At 42.6% G+C, this 21234-nt stretch overlaps 1 protein-coding gene across 1 annotated transcript; it reads right to left on the bottom strand.

The window, feature by feature from the left end:
• Positions 1–422: 422 nt before the first annotated feature.
• LOC103711292 (DDB1- and CUL4-associated factor homolog 1-like) lies at positions 423–16723 on the bottom strand. The gene is made up of 14 exons (XM_039117063.1): positions 16371–16723; positions 13902–13983; positions 13656–13772; positions 13360–13535; positions 12333–13269; positions 12147–12244; positions 11623–12046; positions 10899–11498; positions 10628–10807; positions 9961–10515; positions 9512–9622; positions 9167–9285; positions 7467–9084; positions 423–1512 (listed from the first exon to the last, which is right to left on the bottom strand). Exons 1-14 carry the CDS (start codon positions 16574–16576, stop codon positions 805–807), a joined length of 5931 nt encoding a protein of 1976 aa, XP_038972991.1. The 5' UTR covers positions 16577–16723; the 3' UTR covers positions 423–804.
• Between the last annotated feature and the right edge of the window lie 4511 nt (positions 16724–21234).

Genomic DNA, 21234 nt, shown 5'->3' with positions numbered 1-21234 from the left:
GACCCATATGTTTGACGAAAATTACATCATCACCCATGGATACTACAAAGCAGTTCATGCCCCAACTTGGCCCAATACTGTAATTACCTGTCCCAACTTCACCAAGTTGTGAAACAAGATGAGCAGGCCAGACAGCACCCACCTAACAAAACGTCTGAAGATCGAACTTCTGGGAGATGTAAAAGTATCTACAGAAAGCACACATTTCAATCCATTGACTCGTTTTCCATGTGCCAACTTGGTTCTTTAAACACTACCAGTTACGCAGCGACCATATACACCATGACATGTGAATACAACTTTTCAGGGAAATGCTAAATTCTCCGCAGAAAGCACATATTTAATCAATAAGCCTGCATGGATATGTGTAATAATCTTACGTGCATAATCTCCATGGCCTGAAAGTGAACACAAAGTGGACAGAAAAGATATCTTTCCTCTCTTTACCCCTATGAGAACCAGATAAGTTCAAAGCACCCTGGACAAAATATCGGTCCTGACCAATGATAAAATGGCCTTTTTTTTTTTTTTGAGTGAATGCATCAAATCCAAATTTACTAAAAACATAACATTAATGTAATATTAAGCCACAGATACAAAGAATTGCATAATGGGCACTTATTTTTTTGCCATGGGCCAAAAAGGGAAAAAAATCTCACATTCTTCCTCCTCCATACTGGATCCCCCCTTGCATTCCCAATTTGCCTCGATGTATTTACCAATCCCTACCCTCCGTAAAACCTGGAAACTGATAGTTACAGATGGGATTCAAAATTTAATTTCATAAGCTTGGCACTAGAACAATTAGAACCCAAAAGCATTGGCAGCAAAATCTTCTTCTCCACTGCTGAGAGATTCCACGACCTCACTGTCATCTTCATCACCCTCAGCTGTGATTTCCAGCAAGCCATGACCCCCTTCGAAGTCCAAATCATCAACGTCGAAATCCCTATCCTCATCGAGCTCATCCCCAGTGTCGATATCATCATCATCCTCATCGTTACTCATGTCATCTGAGTCCGTGTCACCATCACCATCCAAATCAGCTCCAAGGATGGGGTCCACATCTGCCTCCGATGTATCATTATCCTCATCCTCATCCTCCTCGTCGGTGTCACCCCCATTGTCGGGGTCCGAATCATCATCAGTGGGCCGTTTCCTCCCAACCTCAAAAAGCCGTGCAGAGGAGTACATCTCATCATGGTCATCCATCGCAACAACCCCAACAAAGGAATCAGTGGGATCAGCAGCAAAGTCAAGGATGCAGCGGTCTACTTGGACTGTAGCAATGTCAGAGTAGTTCACAGCATCAATGGTGCGGAAAGCAGGGTATAGAGGGTGACGGACACGACGTGCGTGGACGGCTGACATAATATCCTCCAGGTTGCGCCTGAGAATTGCATATATAACATCACCACCTCCATTGAATGTGATAACTGTCTGGTCTAGAGAGGGCACACTTCTCAGAAGCCTGAACTTCCGGAGATCCCACACCTCTGAATTTATAATAACCTAGACACATTTAAAATAAATAAGATAGAGTTTTGGAGTTTAGACCTTCCAGAGATCCCAGACATTTAAAACATATAACCTACTCACAGCTTTCTGAGATTAGCATGTTTCACAGTTTGACTACTAAGATTGGATGTTCAAAAACTCAAAAGTAAAAATCATGTATGTATGTATATATGTGTGTGTGTGTGTGTGTCATGTCATTGCAGTCCAATGACCATCTTGAGATAGAATGGGACGACTGATATATACAAGTGGCTTTAGCAGTACTCTAAATTGCCCAATCTATTAAACAAGAGGCCATCCAAAATGTCCAAATGTTGAACAAGTTCCTTTAGAGTAGCAATGCTGTTTTTCAACTATGTGCATCATTTCGTAAGAAATTCATTATCTCCTAGGGTGGGAATGGTGTAATAGCTCAGTCACAGCATGAAAAATATAAGCAGCTAAAAAAATTTCTTCTGTTAACAATATATTTCTACTGCATATGTGCAAAAAGAAAGGTAACCAGGAAATCTGCATGTCATTTAAAAAGTTGATGAGTTCTCCAGATTGATAAAACATGTATATATTGTTTAACTTCAGAAAGATACTTTTTAGCTTTTTATGAAGGGAAAAAAAGACTTGAATACATGCCATCATGATTCAACTGACACAAAATAATGAAGGATAGAAGACAAATGCACCAAACAGAAGCTTCAGTCATGAGTCATATGTAAACATAGGTGCTAACTTAGGGTTTCATTTTTCTCGGTAGAAAATTTAGAGAGTTGACATCTGGGTAAGAGTCACATACTAAGGCCCACTTTGGAAAAGGGATAGGGATTTGAAGGGAAAATAGGTTTTAATTTTGGGTAGGTTTGGTTGGGTTAGGGCCATATTTTTATTTGGGATAAATGAGGTTATCCCAAGTAACAGTAATGGTTTTGTTATTTTGTTTGGATGCTGGCAGGGGATAAGAAAATGCAGTGTAGACATTGCATAAGTATAAAGAAAAAAAAGCAATTTTTCAAATTGGACATTTTTCCTTTCTTATAAAGTTATATTAGCTTGCATTATTTTTTTGAATATAATATTAATATACTAATATTAGAATAATATACTAATATAAAAATATCAATAGAAAATATCATATTAATATCCTTCTCTCTTTGGGGATAAATGAAGTTATCCCAAGTAACAGTTACAATTTTGTTATTTTGTTTGGATGCTGGCCGGGAATAAGGAAGTGCAGTTTAGATATTGTATAAGCACAAAAAAAAAAGTAATTTTGCAAATTGGACAATCTGCTCTTCTTATATAGTTATATTAGCTTACAATATTTTATTTGAATATAACAGTAATATACTTATATCAGTATAATATAATAATATAACAATATCAATAGAAAATATATCAATATTAATCTACTAATATAATATTAAAAAAATTAATATTTCATGTACTAATATTAACAGAACATTAGATTAATATTTTTTATCAAAAGATTATTATAATAATATTAGTATAATATTATATTATAAGTGAATTAGGCTCCAATCAATAGGCTTAGAAGTCGAACATGGTCAAGTGAAATCAGAAGACGGGTGTCTAAGACAAATATATGAGCTGTTGAACCTAATCTGCCTTTAAATTGCTTAACAGACCAAAAAATCTGTAATTTGAATACCCCTAGCCTGTGCATAAAGTGGTCAAAGACAGTTTAATAACACAATACTATCATTTGATGCATAGGGGAAGGGTCCCCAAATCACATGCTTTTTTTATATATAGATAGTTCACAAGTAGATCACATTCAACAGATCATTAACGTCTTATCCCCATCTTTCGCTTTCACTTGACTGGATCCAACCTGAAACCCTATTAATAGGATCCTAGTCTACCACATTATATCGTTTAGTATAATACTAGTAAAATATAATTATATCGATTATATAATTAATATACTAATATAATATTATATTAATACTAATACAGTGTTATGATATCATATTCAAGGAAGAACATAATGAGGGTAGATTGGTCTTTTCACAAATTCCATTTAAACCTGCTAAGCCCTAGTTCCAGCCCCCCATGGCATAGATCCACACCGCCAACCCTATTTTGAATGAATTGTCGAATATCACATCTTATATGTAATAAAATTGGGATGACATGTTTATCAAAGAATGACTAGAGCAGTAGCAGACTGCCATTTAAGCACGCTACCAAAATTGGGATTCCTTTAAGCAAAGTGTAACATGAGCTTAAGGATGAGCTTTGGCACAATGATAAGTTGATCCATTGTAACTTAGGTGTCACAAGTTCAAAGCATGGAAATAGCCTCTCCCAAAGGAATAAAGGCTACATATATTGGGCAGAAGCCTCGTGCGACAGGCCACCATTTTTTTATAACACGAATTAACCTCATAGCCAAACTCCTCAGCATAAGATGTTGCACCAATTCCAAAGTGGCAGTCAACCCCATCCTACTTCTCAAAAAATTATAGCATGTTCCATACTTACTGCATCCAAAAGATTAGTTTAACCAAAACCATATAGTTAGATATTTTTGTATTTTCTAACGCATTAAACCATGTATTTAGTATAACACACTAACCAAATTGGAGAACGCAAATAACTTTACTCAATGAGCATGCTCCTGCTCACCATATTAAGCATGTGGCATCCACTTGCTCAAGCGCCCTACCCAACTTGCACTTCATGATTCTATGGGTTGGCCACTTAACATTCATTGCTTGATTTAGAACCAGCCGGCATGCAGCAGATTTAACTTAAATCAGAACTTTTATATCAATCTAACTTATTATGGAGCAGAAGTGCCCATCTCTCCTACAGAAGGATCATTAATGACTCAGTGTCATCTTCAAATATAACACCCCCCCCCCCCCCCCCCCCCCACAAAAAGAAAAAAAAAACAACCTCCAAAATAAAGCAATCAAACAAATCGTTATTTGAGGATACATTACTTTATTAAAGTGGTGGAGTTTGAATTTATGGTGCGATTTGACAAAAAGAAAAAGAAACACTTTGAAAAGTTTTAAGGTTTCAGCGGGGTAGTGGAAAAGCACCAATCTGAAAATGTCATAGCTTTGTCTTCTGAAACACTCTGACTCACAAAATCCATTATAGTCACAGAAGCTCAAGTTCAGAACTTTCAGAGGGGGAAGATACTCCAGTTGAAATAAGACGCAACAGAAATGACTGAAACGAACTAAGGCAGTCAATGTTAGTGGCATGGCTTGTAGTTTCATCCAACTCCGAGACCAAAATTGAAATGTTTCAGTTTCATCTTGGTTCATAACAAAATTAAGGATGACTTTAAAGTTCTGACTAAAACTAACAAAGGGGCAATGAACCTTTTATCCTTAGGGATCAGGGTTCTTTTTTGTGCTGATCTTGCTCTTAGTTGATGCATTAATTGCCAAAAGCATATCCAGCAAGATTAAACTTGAATCTAGCTAAAACTGCTTAAAATCAAATTATTGGAACTTTGTCAGTGGAAATACTAGAAGAAATGTCTACACCAAACACATGGAAATGTCCTCTAGCAATCAGTGTAAAGATGATATATTTGTTGAAAATAAAGCCTATATAATGGTGGATAAGGGTATATATCTCCTACAGCCAAAAGCCAGCATATTTTTAAAAATAACTTATGGTTTTAATGACGTAACAGTGTGATTCCATTTTTCTCCCTCCCTTTATTCTTGTACCACACTACCTTTTTATACTTTAACATATTATCGTTCAGCTTATCAATCGACGAAGAAGTAAATAGACTCACACAAACCATACGTATATGCGAATAATACAATGCACAGGTGGAAAAGAAGACTTTACAACACCTACAAAATTTAATAATGGAATTTGCAAATGGAAATATAAACTACTGAATTTAATTTACAAATTTGAAAATGTTTATAGTCTAAAGTTCATATACATTGGGAACATGTTTCTTATTCATCAAGTTTGTCCTTAATTAGGTTATTTGCAAGACAAAAATTTTAATTTTTGCCAACTTGATGCTTTAGCAAGAAATATCCAAAATATATGATTCTTTATTTGTAAACGTCTCTAATCTTCTAAATCACATCAAACAGTTTACATTTTCATTTTCAGAATCCCCCTAATCAAGGTTGTCAAATTGGTACTAGGCAGTGGCCCATTGGACTAGGCAAGGTTTGGGCAGCTAGGCAAACAATCAGAGCTATAAAATCCCTAAAAAATAATAACATTAATATCATAGCCTAGTACAACTAATATGTGGTGCCCACACAACAACTCAAATATGGTCCATCCTGGCCAGACAATTGCACATCCGGCACCGACAATCAGAGCCATTGGAGGTCATCTACTATCCCTAAACTGTCGACCGTCAAAAAACATGCGATTTAAAGATCTCCAGCCTATGTATCCAATGATCAAAAAATATGCATTGTTAGTGTTGTTTAAACTATCCGTTGTTAGGATCTCTAAATCTTTTTTTTTTGTTTTTTTGATAGTAAGCAATCTAGAGACAGTATATCACATTCAGATGCTTGGATTATAAGTGCTTGGCCCCACTCATCTTGTCAGGACTGACCTTATGTAGCTGTTGTTTGGACGCCCGCATATTAGCTCTACTAGACATACATGAATACAAGCATACACACATATACACATACATGTATATACATACACACAAACATGCATACATATATAGAGAGAACCCTTGAAAAAACATCATTTTCATAAATGTTGCTTTGTTAACTAACAAAGGTATTAAAATAATGATCAAGCATCAATCAATATATTCAAGAACAAATTATAAACTGTAAAAGCAGTGAGAGGCTGATTGATGGAGGTTGTCATTATATGGATGAGGGACCACCAAATATGAATGGCTGTGATGTTGAGAAGTGATCATTAAAGTACTCTGAAAAGTGTGTTCCAAGCCTCATTAAATACCCAAATTATTAGATAGAAAATAAAATTTCATTATATGAAGAAAGATGACAAAAATTTACTGTGATCAATGATATCATAAATAGGTGCCCATCTTGTGAAATAGTGGCCTAAAATCACTCAGGCAACCACCTAGGCACCAACCTAAACACTCAGGCAGCCACCTATCACAGCTTGTAAAACATAGGCGCCTAGACAGAGGGGTTGGCCATGAGGCTAGGTGGCCACATGTAAGAACCTTGCCCATAATTGAATTTGGAAGTGGGAGGGACTTTCTCAACCCTACATGTATTATAATAACCGCCTCATATGTATCTCTCTCAAAAAGATTTAACAATTCAAAATCAATGATGGGCCATCCAAATTGGAGATCTACGCCTTTGATCATGATCTATAAATGCCTAGCAACAAAAGTACACTTTAATGGCCTCTTACGTATTTAACCAAGCGAGTGAAAAAATGGATGGCACCATCTGTGCTAGTGTTAAAAGCATGATATGTATATTAGCTGAAAATCCACTTTGTTGATATAATCTACAGATCTTAATGTATATATGGATTGAAATTCCATATGTTTGGTGCTTAGGCCATTGTAAAACATGGTGCCATGAAATCAGTCTATTTCTGGACCCACTTAACGTACAGGTACTAGACCATCAAATCCTATATATATTTGGATTTTGTGCAGTTTTGTTCCATAGGTTATGATCAATGGTATGGTTCTCCGATTTGGATGACCCATCTATGACTTTTGAATCACTGAATCTTTTACTAAAAATTAAACATTAAGTCTGTAGTCCAAGTCTCTTTGCACATGTAAATACATATACAAACACATGTACATATGTATTGCATGCACAAAAGAACTCGATAAAAATATGTATCATATATATAAATCCATGTCAAATATATGCAAGGACATGCTAATAAAATGCATGCATGCATGCATGTCTAGCTTAGTGTGTATAAAGGCTTAATACTGAAGGTGGTTAAGAGTCAGGTCATACCTCGTTCCCAGCAGGATGAAATCCACCTCCACCATAGTCCGTGAACTGGTCAAACCGGTGCATAGCAATTGCACTCCGCCTATCCCACAAGACTCCATTCCACAGTAACATTGCATCCGAAGGGCTGAAATGTATAAGAGACTGTGCATGTCCTCGAACAGGGACAGAATGGCTGTTTGCACTATCAGTGAGCCTCAGCTCCATATTGCAGGTCTGGACATCATATAGAAGAACCTCACGGTGAGATGTGTCTGAAGAAAGGGCTGCAAAAACGGTCCCTGAGTTGCTAAAGTGTGCAGTCTTGCATCCTTCAAATGAATGCAATGGCCCACCAGAGATACTGGTGGCATCCCATAACCTTACATCAAAAGAGCTCGAAGAAAGAACCAGCTCAGTTCCACCAGAAAAGGCTGATTGAACTAGTGTAACAGGAGTTTGGTGACATGCCTGACTATCAAATACATTTCCATTATTAGCATCAAATATCTTGAGCTCACCAGAGTGGCACCCAGTTGCAATACGAGAAGAACCTCCCAGAAAAGTAATGCATGTTAATAGAGCAGTATCATCTCGGCATGTACGACATGGCCTGAACCTGCTGTAGATAAATTGGCGGTCTCTACGATGGGCATGGATTCCACTGTACTGTTTCCTAAATTCACGGGTGCTTACCCTTGCAGTTGCATTTGCAGGCGCATTGAGATTTCGGCTAGGTTCTGGACACACATGTGGGTGCAAGAGAGACAGTGGCGGCAGCGTGGTTATTGGAGCTGGGCACTGCCGATGCTGGTGCTTCAAGTACTGCACAACCAAAGAGTCGAGAGTCATCCGTTCAATATTTCCAGGTTGAGGGTCAGCTGGCAGACCAAAATGGGTCATGGGTGTTGCTGATGCCCCAGGAGTGCTCTGGTTCTGGAGATCAACTGAGATGTCCCCAAGGCTGCTGCTCAATGTCATCCGACCAAAAGGATCTCGTGGAGTATAACTTGCGACAGGAGATAGACCTGCTACATCCATTGGCATACAAATTCTACGACCAGAATTAGGTGTTTGACTAACTGGAGGCTGAAATGCAATCTCTGTTGTCACAAGCCGCTTTGCCGGTGAAGAAAAAGAATCCCTCAGTTCCATTAATTTTCGTTTCATTGGCAGCAAAATTGGTGTTTTAAGTGGAGGCTCTGCATCTGTATTAGACTTCAGAGCAGACAAAGATGGAGCTTCAGACCCCCCATAAGGTGCAGATGGACTTTTTAAAGCACTGGATGTTTTATTATCGATGGATGAATGTGACGGAGGCTGACTTTTTCCCTGCGAGAAAATGGAGGAGAAGACCAGTGATTTCTTCTTTACTGAAGGCATGGCTGAATCAGACTTCAGACCAGAATCCTCTTCTCGTGGGGCCATTTTTACTTTCTCTGAGAGAAACCCACAGGGTGCACGGCAAGATGGCCACTGAAGTTGCGCATTTGAAGTTTCTTGGACAGAAGTTTGGTGAAGTGGAGGTGTTGGCACTCCCGATGATGGCAGAGGCGTCAAGTCAGCCTCCTTCTGTAGCAAAGCAGCAGTAGCTGTTAAACCAGATGCTTGGAGATGCTCATGAATCAGCAGCAACAACTCCCTGTACAGACACATACACACAAAAAGGACATGAGAACAGAATGCAAAAGACTTTCCCTGCATATAGAGGAAGCTGCAGTGACCTGGAATGATAAGTGATAGGAGTAGCTGCAGCTATTGCTGCTCTTTCAATGCGCCTCAGTGTCGGAGCAGCAGCATCAGTGGCTGCCAAGGTGCTTGCCCGCCCAGAATTTGTTACAATCTGTAAATTCATATCAGAAAAAATTAATGACAATTACATGGGAAAACAAGACAAAATATATCACCAGCAGTCAGAAGAACCACATGAAAATATACAAGAACCACTCATGCATGGCACTTCAAAATTTCGGACAATAAGCTCAATTTTAGCAACAAATATAAATATCGATGTGTGCGTGCACCACAAGTGATCAGATAAGTGCACAGGTCAGTCTCCCTTTACTTACTGCAATCAACTCGATGGCCACTTGGGCTAGCTCTGTCTGCCATCTGCCCTTCTCATTTCCAGATGCCTGGCTGCCAGAATCTCGAATAAGCTCTGACAGCTTCTTTCCCACCTGAAATATTGAGAAAAAAAAGTGATACAGATCAAAGAACCATTTTGCCTATTCTTAGAAATCCATATAATTTGTCTGGCAAAATAAAAGATTGGCAAACAATCACAGAGAAAGAATAGACAGCAGAGCACCAGAGAAAACCAAGCTAGCTAGGATCCCAGTTCTATAACATATGTTTGTCGAACAATAAACCATATGTATGGTCCGAACTACTTGATACCAATTAGAATAAGTTATATATTCTCATATACTGTAAACACAACATAATTGATACCCATAACTTGTTAAACCTTTCACATCAAACATCAGATGTGAAATATATAATAAGTAAATACTACCTGAAGCTTTGTCAGTATATGTGCAATTGTTTCATCTCTGGCTAGACCAAGCAAGACACGGCATGCCAGAGCCCTAATGCAGTCAAGAGCAGCAGGAGGTGTGATCATCCGAGGGTGAAGAAGATGCAAAAGAACCTTTATACCATTGTGTGCTCTAACAGCTTCCCTTGCCTGATGATATCCTTGTTCCAGTTGAGCAGCAAGGCCAGCACAACCAGCACCAGGCCCTAAAGTTATTCTGCGGTCTCCAACTACACCTGATGACACTGCTGTTTGTGAACTAGAACCAGGAAATGGTGTGCTTAGTGCTGTTGCACCACTTCTTTCCACCAAGTTAGATTCCCCATTGCGCTCCCGAGACTCATTCTGAACAGGCAATGGAACACTACGATCTGACATATATCTTTCAGAATGCCTCTCCCTATTCTCTGAAGGACCATTTAACATTTGAACTGAAGCTGACTGCGGACCATGCGCAGGAACAGAGGGTTTGTTACTAATCGAAGGAGGAGGGCATACAAGATTTACTAACACATTTAATGCTGGGTGAATCACCTGGCACAAATTGAAAAAAAAAATGAATAAGCTAAATTTATTTTAAATATTGTACAAGCATGATGCTGATTTCCAAAATTTTCTACACTGGGTCATGAAAATCCTATTATACCTCAGGATCAACATAGCAAGCCCCATTAGCAGCATCCAAGATGACTGCCATGCCTACACGATCATTGCTCAAAGTAGCATTAACAATTAATTTACGACTGTAGGGCACAAATGTGACAATATGAAGAACACCCAATGCATACTGTGCCAAATCATGCAGATAGCGCTCAACAGATGGTGCCTGAAAATTAACATCACGGTAGGTCCCTATTACTTCAGAAATTAACAATTGAGAAGGGATTAAAATAAAAGGCAAGCAACTATGCTTGTACCTGGCACAATTCCAACATGGTTATATGCCCATTAGAGGCTAAGAACTTATCCACTGCAGGCCAACGAGCTCTCACAAATGCAGACCCAAGCTTCCTGTCACGCTGTATCTGGAGAAATACTGAATCCATAGCCTCATTGCTGATGTCCAGTGGTTTATATGCAGCCCTTGCACTTGGGTTACTTCGGGCTACACCACGACTACTTTTATTTGGACGAAGAAAATCCACAACCAAGAGAAGATGTGCTCGGAAGTACTGGCGTAATGCGACACAAGTATGATAAGCAATCTGCTTTTCTGATGTCGTGAGGACTTCTGCAGGTGATCGATCATTTCGGAGATTTACATTTGGCATACCTAATGTTCCTGAGTTCCCACCTGACCTAATGGATGCAGCACCATGTAATAGATTTAACATTTTCTGTAGCCCATCCTGTCCATCAAAGGAATCCAAGACTGCTCTGAAGACAAATGCAGAAGCAAAAAAAATAGCAGCATTTTTCCTAGCTTGATCTACAGGGCACTCTAGAAGTTGCAGTGCTAACTCAACCACCTGGTTCACCACGTCAGATGGAAGAGCACAAACACGTTCCATGATACCCTGCACACAAGTTTTTATGGGGAATTATGACTTCTGAAGCAATGACAGATGGTGCGTGCAAAATAACAAATGTGAAGAACTTAGAGAACTTGAGCCTCCAATATCAGACATGTTATGCTATTACCTGAAGTGTACCAATGGTAAATAAGCAAGATGAAAGACCAAAGAAGGTCTGCGAGACTCTACGAACAGAGAGTAGTTTTTGTATGCCACCACGATCAACAAATAATGCAGCAAATTTCCGATGAGCAGCTAGGGCACATATTAGTTTGAGAACCTCAGGCAACAACGCTAAGTGATCAGGTGCCTCTTCGACTTTAAAACTGCGTTGCAGCAAGGCAAGGCAGACATCAACACCCTTCTCATGCAGAATGGGTCCCAAAGCTTCAACATACTCTCCCAAAATTTCAAGACACTGAATGCAGTATTTTTCCCTAATCTGTGCAAGAGACTCATCATCCAAAATAATGAAGTCTTCCAGCTCTTCATCCTCTCTGGGTTCCACAGCTTTTGCATCCATCAAATCCTCATCAACCTTGCTAGAACTCCTGAGAACCACAAGATTCCAGCATTGAAATACACAAAAAAATGCATGAAACCTCAAAATGGTTGGAAGTCAAAGGATAGGAGAAGGGGAGTGGTTGTTACCGTGAGACCTCAGTTGCCTTAGCAGCATCCACAACAGTAGATGCAGCTTTACAAGCAGCTAAAACTGCAGCTTCTTCATCATCTGTACTTTTCCAAACCTATGAAAAAACAGCAGCTAGCATATCAGAATTGTTAAGGGGAAAATCAAAGTAAAACCTAAGCTTCAATAAGAGAATCTAGGGTTACCTCCAATGCAGCAGTCTTGACAAGTTCAGCTGCTGCATCACCTGCAGCTTTGATTGCCTCAGCAGGTGCATTAGCACCTCTAGCTTCGGCTTCTGCAGCACCTATTGCTTTCTTTACCATTTCCGATATATCTCTCGACCCAACACTGCAGTCTCTAAATCTGTCATCATTATCCTCTCCAACAACAAAACCATCACCATCAATCCTGCTCCAGTTCTTTTTTATGTCAACAACTTTTTTGATCTCTTCATTTTTTGGTGAACTTCTATCTCTGGAACCCCGAATCATTCCACCTAATCGCAATCCAGAACTTGGCGATGTCAAAGTCCTTTCATTTTCTAAGATTCCTTCATTAGACCTTCCTTTTCCTCTAGTCCTTGGCCACCCCCGGTTCACCCTTCGCCTCGATGAGTCATCCCTCACATTTTCATCTGCATCTTCATCTCTAGTGGATCTGCCCGCAACAAGTCTCTCACTGTACTTTGACTTCCCATCAAGTAAATTTCTGTTGTGCCATCCATCACCAGAAAGATCAGCATCTTCTTCAACCATCTCATACGTACCAACAACTTCTGATGAAGAATCAGTGAGCTCAGATTTCAACGACTCACCACCATCTGCCCAACATAATTCTCCATGTACTTGCCTGATAGCAATATTTCTATCAACATCCCTATCAGTACTTGCTTCACCCAGCAAACCTTCATCTACAATCCTTGAACCATCGAATCGAGAGGTATCCAAAACCTGTCGTGATCTGCCTCTGTTTTCATCTCTACCTCTTGTAGGATTAGCAACTGAAGCATGCTTAGCCTCTGCTGGAAAACTAGTATCTCTTTGACTAGAACTGGCCTCACCAAGGACCCTTGCACGCAAAAAACGCATAAGTTTTGCTGACAAACCTGATGTTAAGATATCTTCTACCACTTGGCCGCCCCTGAAAAAATCATCATGTAATGTATAAAATCATGCAAAAAAAAAAACAAAGGTAACAACAGCTTAGAATGCATAAAACCAAGTCACACACCCAGCCAATGACATAGCAAGAAGTCCAGTGGCATAAGCCCTCAGCATTTCAGAATCTGTAGGCTTATTACTCCCCAATTCTTTCTTCCAATTGCATTCATCACCAGAAACTACAGGGTCCTCCATCACCCATGTTTTAACATTATCCAGAACAGCATCATCAAAAACATGAGGATACTGGAGAAGGTTTACATGCAGATTATCCACAGGTAACCAAAAGTCAGCAGACCTACACAAATGTTTAAGATAAAACAATGTGGAAATTAAATTAGCAATCAGACAAAATAAGTAGCTAACCATCCAAACTAAAGAGCAGCTGAGAAGTATCCTGGCAGACGCTGCACGGACAGTAACAGAGTATCTACTTTCTGACAAAAACTTCGACGATATTGCCTCATAAAATTCGTCATTTTCCTGAGAAAAACAAGCACAAAGTTTTATAGAATAAAAGAAACAATAAGAAATAGTTCAGTAATAAGCAAATTAATGAACGATGGAATCCAAGTTATAGCATGCAAGCAAAATGCAGATAAAGATACATACCCGCACTAAGTTACACAGCCTTCCAATACTATGAGATGCCCGAGCATTGTTAAAAGATGAACTCCCAGACTCTTGCACATATCTACTTTGGAGAACATGCACAAGAAAAGGAACGAAACAATGAGCTCATGACAGAATGCAGCTCAAGATGTCCATGCAAGAACTAAAGGAATGAACTGTGATAAGCAGAAAAATTGACATGCACTAATCCATATCATTCCCTTCCAGGCAAGCTACATCAAGTTTGCCAATGATAGTCTGAGTGGGGAAGGAACTGGTATTTCCACCGGCCCTTCAACATTTATCTATGTGAAATAAAAGTATTTGACCCTCCTCATTCTGGTTAGAATCTCAGGTGGAATGACAAAACAGACAATCCGTCACAGTTTGCTGGATTTTTTAAGCCCCAGTAAAATGTAATAGTGCTTTGGTGTGATAATATGAGCTGTGTGCTGATGTTCAATCCTTTTACAATCATAAATGGGGTGCAGTCGTTCGGATTTAAGAAAGTGTGGTTGTATCAAGAAAGTCCCGAGAGATCATAAATAATAAAGGAGCGAGAATATTTGACAAGATATTTTATAACCTCCTTTAAATATAATATTAAACACAAATGAATTAGTCATTCAAGCAGCAAAAAGACGAGTCTTCATTCCATAAGGCACCAAGTCAATTAATGAAATCACAACAATTATAGAAAAAATCAACAATGTTAGTTAATACTATGTGAGGCTGATCAATCGATAGGAGGATCACAATGACCTAAGAAAAAACGATCATTAAAACAAGTTAAAGCACTAAAAAAATCCTATAGAAAGTGCAAAACCCTTAAACTGAATTCATATGAATTAAATCAAACGCAGGGCCAGAAAGATCTTAAGGTCATACACTTAGGTATATGTGTTAGGTGAGTTGAAATGCTAAATCCTTCTAACATCCAAGAAGTTATTATTAGGGAACCATACCCTAGTGCTGTAACACACTTGGGCAAAGTGCAGCTACTTAAGGCTAGACCTGAGGGTCTAAACAATACAGTCTTGGAGACAAAGTCAGATAGCAAGCTTTTGAGACAATGGAACAGAATACCCAAAAATTATTTCACGTCTATCAAAATTGCCAAGCCACCTAGGCCAAGCAATAACACCTTAACACCCAAATGGAATTCCTACAATAACATATAGTTTATATATAGACTAATGTTTAAAAGCTACATTATTCTAATATTATTTTATATTTATGAAAAGGGTATTTTGTCAGTGGTAGGTAGACATGGTTGATTCCAGTAGTAAGCAGTATCAATGGATGGTTGTGATCTCCTTAAGCAATTAAGCATCAACAATAAATTTCAAGCCTTTGGATTGGAAAAGCGTTGACCAGGAGAAGAATCAAGTCATTAGACACCCATTAGTTTTGTGAGTTTTATACTACCATCTAGATGGTAACCGTATTGAATGCAAAAAAAATCATAACAAAATCATGTGCCCCATTCTACATAAACAAGGAGGATTATTTTACAATAAAACTTAAAAACCAAAAAACTCATGTATATCTCTAGCTTAAAGGCTCAAATGCCAAAAGGTGCAGTCCACCACACTGACCACCTCACTCAAACCCAGAGGAAAGCATTGTCATTTAGAAGCAAATGCTAGTCAACATTTGAACCAATCATAAATCACCTTAACAAAAACGAAAATCCAACCCGATGGTGAAAACAATGAGAGTAACAGAGTGATGCTATGGAAGTAAAATGCTCCAATATGTGCCATTTTTTAAATTACCAGGCACGAATATTGTTCAATCAAAATTCAATTCCTCCAATTAAATACATTTTTTGAAAAGAAAAAAAAAAGACAGGTGGGCATGCAGTGCTCTGTCAAAGCTCCATGTTAGGTCATTCAAAGCAGTAATGTTTAGATTGGTTAGTTGGGTGGTTCTGGTACTCGGTCGTTCTTCCACGTACAGAAGGAGTATGTTCACCAGACGTTAAACAAAAACCACGCACATACAGTACAACTTAAGGTTGGTCTCAGCAACTACTTAAAGCGTGCATTCTTGTTTTACAAACAGAAAGTATAGGAGTGTTTAGAAAAACAAATATTTCAGTAGTTTTGCCCAGAATCAATTAAGACGGTTATCAACAAGCTGAAAAATATTTATAAAAAAAAACTAAAAATCACGTGGTCCCAATATTCCCAAAACTAACCCTCCAACTTTTCACCACCTATGGGAAAAGGTATAAATAATACCCCCCCAAACCCCCCAACCCCCCCCCCCCCCCCCCCCCCCCCCCCCCCAAAAAAAAAAAAAAAAAAAAACAGCATCAATCAATAATAAAACCCTAGCATTCTCACACCAAACTACCACCGAACGCCCAGACTCAGGACCTCAGGGTATACCGACCTCCATCCGAAACCCTGTTCGAACCACAAGTACTCGAATTACGCGTTCGAGAAGAAAGAAAGAGCATGCCTCAATTCTTGGGCCTCAAGCATGGTGGCGAGGGTGTGCAGGAGCCTAGGGTTAGGGTTCGCCTGGTTGGCAACAATCTTCGAGATCAGTTTCTGCGCCCTGGAGAGCAAGGCTTCGTCCTCGCTCTCTTCCCTCGGCTCCTCCAGTCCCGCCGTTGCCTCCGCCTCCGCCGCTGCCGCAGCCTCGGAACCCGCTCCTGCCTCCATCGATCGCTCCTCCTACAGTTCGATGTTTAGCTCTTCTTTCTTCCGGACAAGCGATCGAGATCGAAAGAAAACAGCGCGCGCGCGAGAGAGTGAGAGAGAGAGAGAGAGCGAGAGAGAGAGAGAGGGAGCGAGGGAAGAAGGAGAAGAAATGGACGAGGAAGAAAACCGTAAAAGGGCGACCCCCCGCTCGCTTATACCTGAGACCCCGTTATGGTAATCCGCCGGACCACGTTAAATTTCGCGTGAGCTCAGGTGTTCACTGTTCAGTAAGTCATTTGTAACCGTTGGATGGGAATCCAGGGGTGTGTTACGTTACGATTGTTTTGTTCCACGAGATACGGCAACACGGTATCGAGCACCGCTCCGGCCCAGAATCTGGAAGCGTCTTTGGGCTTCATCGTTTCTGCGGGAAATGGCTGAACCAACATCGGCTAGTCTTAAATTACGAAAGTAGCCTCAAAGCTAGGGCAAGAAAAAGGTGAGCCGGCAGGGATGGTCGGAATTCTCGGTTGGCTATCCCGTAGGAGGAATTTCCTACCGGGAGCATCATTCTTGAGGGAATTCAACTGTAGTAATCAAATAGATACAAAAAGAGGGACGGAGAGAGGCAGAACACTTGCTGCTAGGCGACATCTATTGGCCGGCGAGGAAGTGTAGTTCTTTCGAGACTATCTATATATACGAAAGGCGAACAATGCAGTTGATTAGGGCGCCTCTTTTACTGCCCAACACTTCGAAGGGTTCTTTGGATTTTTCATGAATCTGTTTCTCTACCGCTGAGCTGTCTTCTTTCTCTTGGCTCATGCGAGATTTGTACAAGCAGCCGGTATAAAAATAAATAAATAAAAGAGATAATTAGAATTCTGACACTGATTAGTTCGAAATATCCCACAAATCGTTGGATCATGGCCGAGGGAGCCGCCGAATGACCGCCGTCGACATTGTTTACTTTGGCATGGCTGAACATGGCGGCCGGTGCCCGCGTAGTATTAGTCGTCTCGTGGCTCGTTGTCCGGGTTAGATTATGCCGCTAATGAAGCTTAATTTGAAAATCTATAGCACTCCTAAAAATAAATAGCGAAGTGTTTGGTCACATCTGGCTTTAGCCAAGCCCATATAATGAACAAAAAAAACTCTTTATATAATTTTCCATAATATCTTGAATTAAACTAAATAAATACATGCTGTTGGGGGAAAAACCCCAAGTCATACCGCCACGGAGGCGCTCGGCCAAAAAGCGCCGACCGGAAAGGCGCTCGGCCGAAGAGTGCCGACCAAAGAGCACCAACCAGAGGGGTGCTCGGCTAGAGAGCGCCGATCTGAAAAGATGCTCGGCCCAAGAGTGCCGACCGGAGCGCCAAGAGGCGCTCGGACCAACCAACGAAGTAGGGATGTTCGGCTAGAAAGGGCCGACCAGAGGACGCCGACCAGAAAAGCGCTCGATTAGAAGGCGCTGACCAGAGAGGAAAGCGCGCGAAATAAAGGCGCTCGGCTAGAAAGAGCCGACCAAAGGGCGCCGACCAGGAGCATTAGAAGCAACCCCGCCACAGGGCGCCCCATTGGGCGACCAGCTCGGCTCGGCACCCCTGCCGAGCCGATTGCCTTGACCAGATGTTCAACTCCTACTTAACCCCCTAAGGGACTTGACAACTCCACTACAACCTGCCGCTATCTCCAAGCCGTCAAGGCATAAGATCTCCGCAGGTATTTGGCACGACCTGCCATTAATGCATGAGACCTCCTCAAGTCTCCGATGCGCTCAGTCATTTAATGAACACGGCTCAAGACGATCTCCGGATCACTGAACCATCAAAGCGTATGGCTCTCCCTGACCGCCGGTTCATTCGGTAATAAATGCGCTTACCATCCATGGACCCCGGGCCTACCACGGCCGGCGGTTCAACCACTCCAACAGGTCCGATCGACCGTGACAACTCCCTGGTTCTGGTCTGAGTCGGCCTTATTTTCCACTATGCCATTAATGGGCCAAATCGTGCCCAATTATTACAAAAGAGGACAAACTCCCTGTCACCTCCCGGGCAACATAAAATCCCTCTATAAAAGAGAGCCTGGGAGGAAAGAGAGGGGGGAGGGACTGAAACACAACAGCACAGACAATTAAGCACCAATATCCTCTTATTCTTCTTCACCCTCTGGCTTGCTCTCTCCACATATTTGCCCCCTCTGACTTAAGCATCGGAGGGCCGGCGCCGGGGAGCCCGGCCACCGGCTTCCTTTTTGCAGGACGGGACAGGACAAGACGCACTCTCCTCTCCGCTCTCTCACACACCCCAGGAGGGCACAGGAGGACGCAGCCGGCCGGCGCACCGCCGTCCGCCCTCCCCGCGGCGGAGCTCCTCCTTCCCTAGCTTCGCGGCGGCCCCCGGGTCCAATTTCCAGCAACAGTTGGCGCTAGAGGAAGGGACCGAGTTCGCTGCCATGAAGCTAAGAAGCAAAGGGGCTTCCAATGCCTCTCGACGTCCTCCACCCAGTCCTGAGCATTCCGTCCGGAACTCACCACCTCCGGCCGAGTCAACCCCTCAAGTTCGGCCGGAGCAGTTTGATGCCCTGGTGCAACAAGTGCAAGCCTTGGCTACCGTTGTCCAAAGCTTGCAACCCAGGGGCATCCCAACGGCACCGCCTCCTCCGGCTCCAGCTCAACCGGAGCCTCCTACAAGCGGACTTCCCCTTCGAGGTCAGGACTCCCAAGTCCAGGCCTCCCTCTGGAGAGAGCACCTAGCCAGAGGCTACGGAGGCTGGCCGCAGCCTTCAGAAGCTGAGTCGGTTCCAGGGCAACCTACGCTCGAACGAACCGCTGCAGCGATCCTCCAGAATGATGAACTCGACAAGAAGGTCGAGAAGTTGGAGCGCCAAATCCAGGCACTCCACGGGAGAAAATCAGGACGTGATAACGACTTCGAGTTCACTACGAAGTCACCCTTCTCCTCGGAGATCGAAGATGAACCGGTCCCACTACGGTTCAAGATGCCCCAGGTGGAGCCCTACAACGGCAAGACTGATCCCCTTGACCACCTGGAGAGTTACCGGGTCTTAATGGCCCTACAAGGAGCCTCGGAGGCCATGATGTGCAAAGCTTTTCCGGCGACACTCCGAGGGCCAGTCCGGCTTTGGTTCACCGGGCTGAAGCCGAGTACTGTCTCTTCCTTTGAGCAGCTCGGCAGACAATTTGTTGGCAACTTTGCCGCCAGCCAGCCCCAGCGGCGGACATCGACTCCCTCCTTGATATCAAACAAAAGGAGGGAGAATCCTTCAAGGAGTACTTGGACCGGTTCACCGCCGCAACATGGGAGGTCCGGGAGCTTGACCAATCAATCGCCATGTCGGCGTTGAAGACTGGAGCCCGGTCCTACAGATTCCTCTTCTCGATCGAGAAGAATTTTCCCACGGACCTCACCGAAATGTTCGCTCGGGCGCGGAAGTATGCCAAGGCAGAAGAAGCCATGGCGGTTAGGCGGGGCGGGACCGAGCAGAACCCCAAGAAGAGACGTCGCGAGGAGCGCGGCCAGCCCAGAAGCCCATCTCCGCGACGAGCTAAGAATCCGCCCCGCCCAAAGAGTCCACCCCGGTTGAGAGGACCGCCACAGCAGAGGTCACCACTCCGCCCGAGGTTCCCACTGTAGGCCCGTGCACCCGAAGGGAGGTATGAAAAGTATACTCCCCTCAATGCTCCTCGGGCTGAAATCCTCATGGAGATTGAGAGTCGGGATTGCATCCGGCTCCCACCTCCGAAGCCAGATACCAGAATCCGGCGTGATCTCCGGAAGTATTGCCGTTTCCACCGGGATCACGGCCATGATACCGAGGATTGTTATCAGCTCCGAAATGAGATCGAAGCACTCATCCGCCGAGGAGTGCTCGATCGGTTTGTGCAAGGCCGGCGTGAAGGGAAGAAGCCAGCCGAAGGAACAGCACAGCCTGAAGGTTCAAATGCCAACAGGCCCATCGCCGGCATCATCAACACTATCCGAGGCGGGACCTCGGCTGGGGAAGCCTTAGGGGAAGAAGCCTCCTCGAAGCGCCCGCGCACCTCTGAAGCCATCTCCTTCTCAGATGATGATCTAGAGGGAGTCGAAACTCCCCATGATGATGCCGTGGTCATCTCCATGATCATAAATAAATTTGATGTAAAACGCATCCTGATTGATAATGGAAGCTCGGCGAATGTTTTGTATTTTGGTGCTTATTGCAAAATGGGGATGACAAAAGAACAGCTACGGAGGATGAATGCTCCGCTAGTTGGATTCACTGGGGATTCAGTCCCAGTAGAGGGCGAGATCGACCTTCTGGTCACAGCCGGGCTCGCCCCTCGTGAGAGTACCGTGGGTATGAGCTTCCTTGTAATACGCCTGCCCTCGGTTTACAACGCCATCCTCGGAAGGCCAGGACTCAACGTCCTCCGAGCAGTGGTCTCAACTCACCACCTGCTGATGCGATTTCCTACCAGCCAGGGAGTCGGTGAAGTTCGAAGGGACCAAATGGTGGCAAGACGATGCTACCTAGCGACCCACGAAGCAAGACAACCAGCCGAGGTGCCTGCCCCAACGACTGACCAGCCCTCAACTGAAGTTATGGAGGCACGGGTCAACCCCCAGAAAGAGCGGGTAGAGCCTGGTGAGTTGTTAATTCAAGTTCCCTTA

Source organism: Phoenix dactylifera, unplaced genomic scaffold (assembly GCF_009389715.1).
Source record: "Phoenix dactylifera cultivar Barhee BC4 unplaced genomic scaffold, palm_55x_up_171113_PBpolish2nd_filt_p 000167F, whole genome shotgun sequence".
NCBI lineage: Eukaryota > Viridiplantae > Streptophyta > Magnoliopsida > Arecales > Arecaceae > Phoenix > Phoenix dactylifera.
This window is presented reverse-complemented; position numbering and strand designations above follow the sequence as displayed.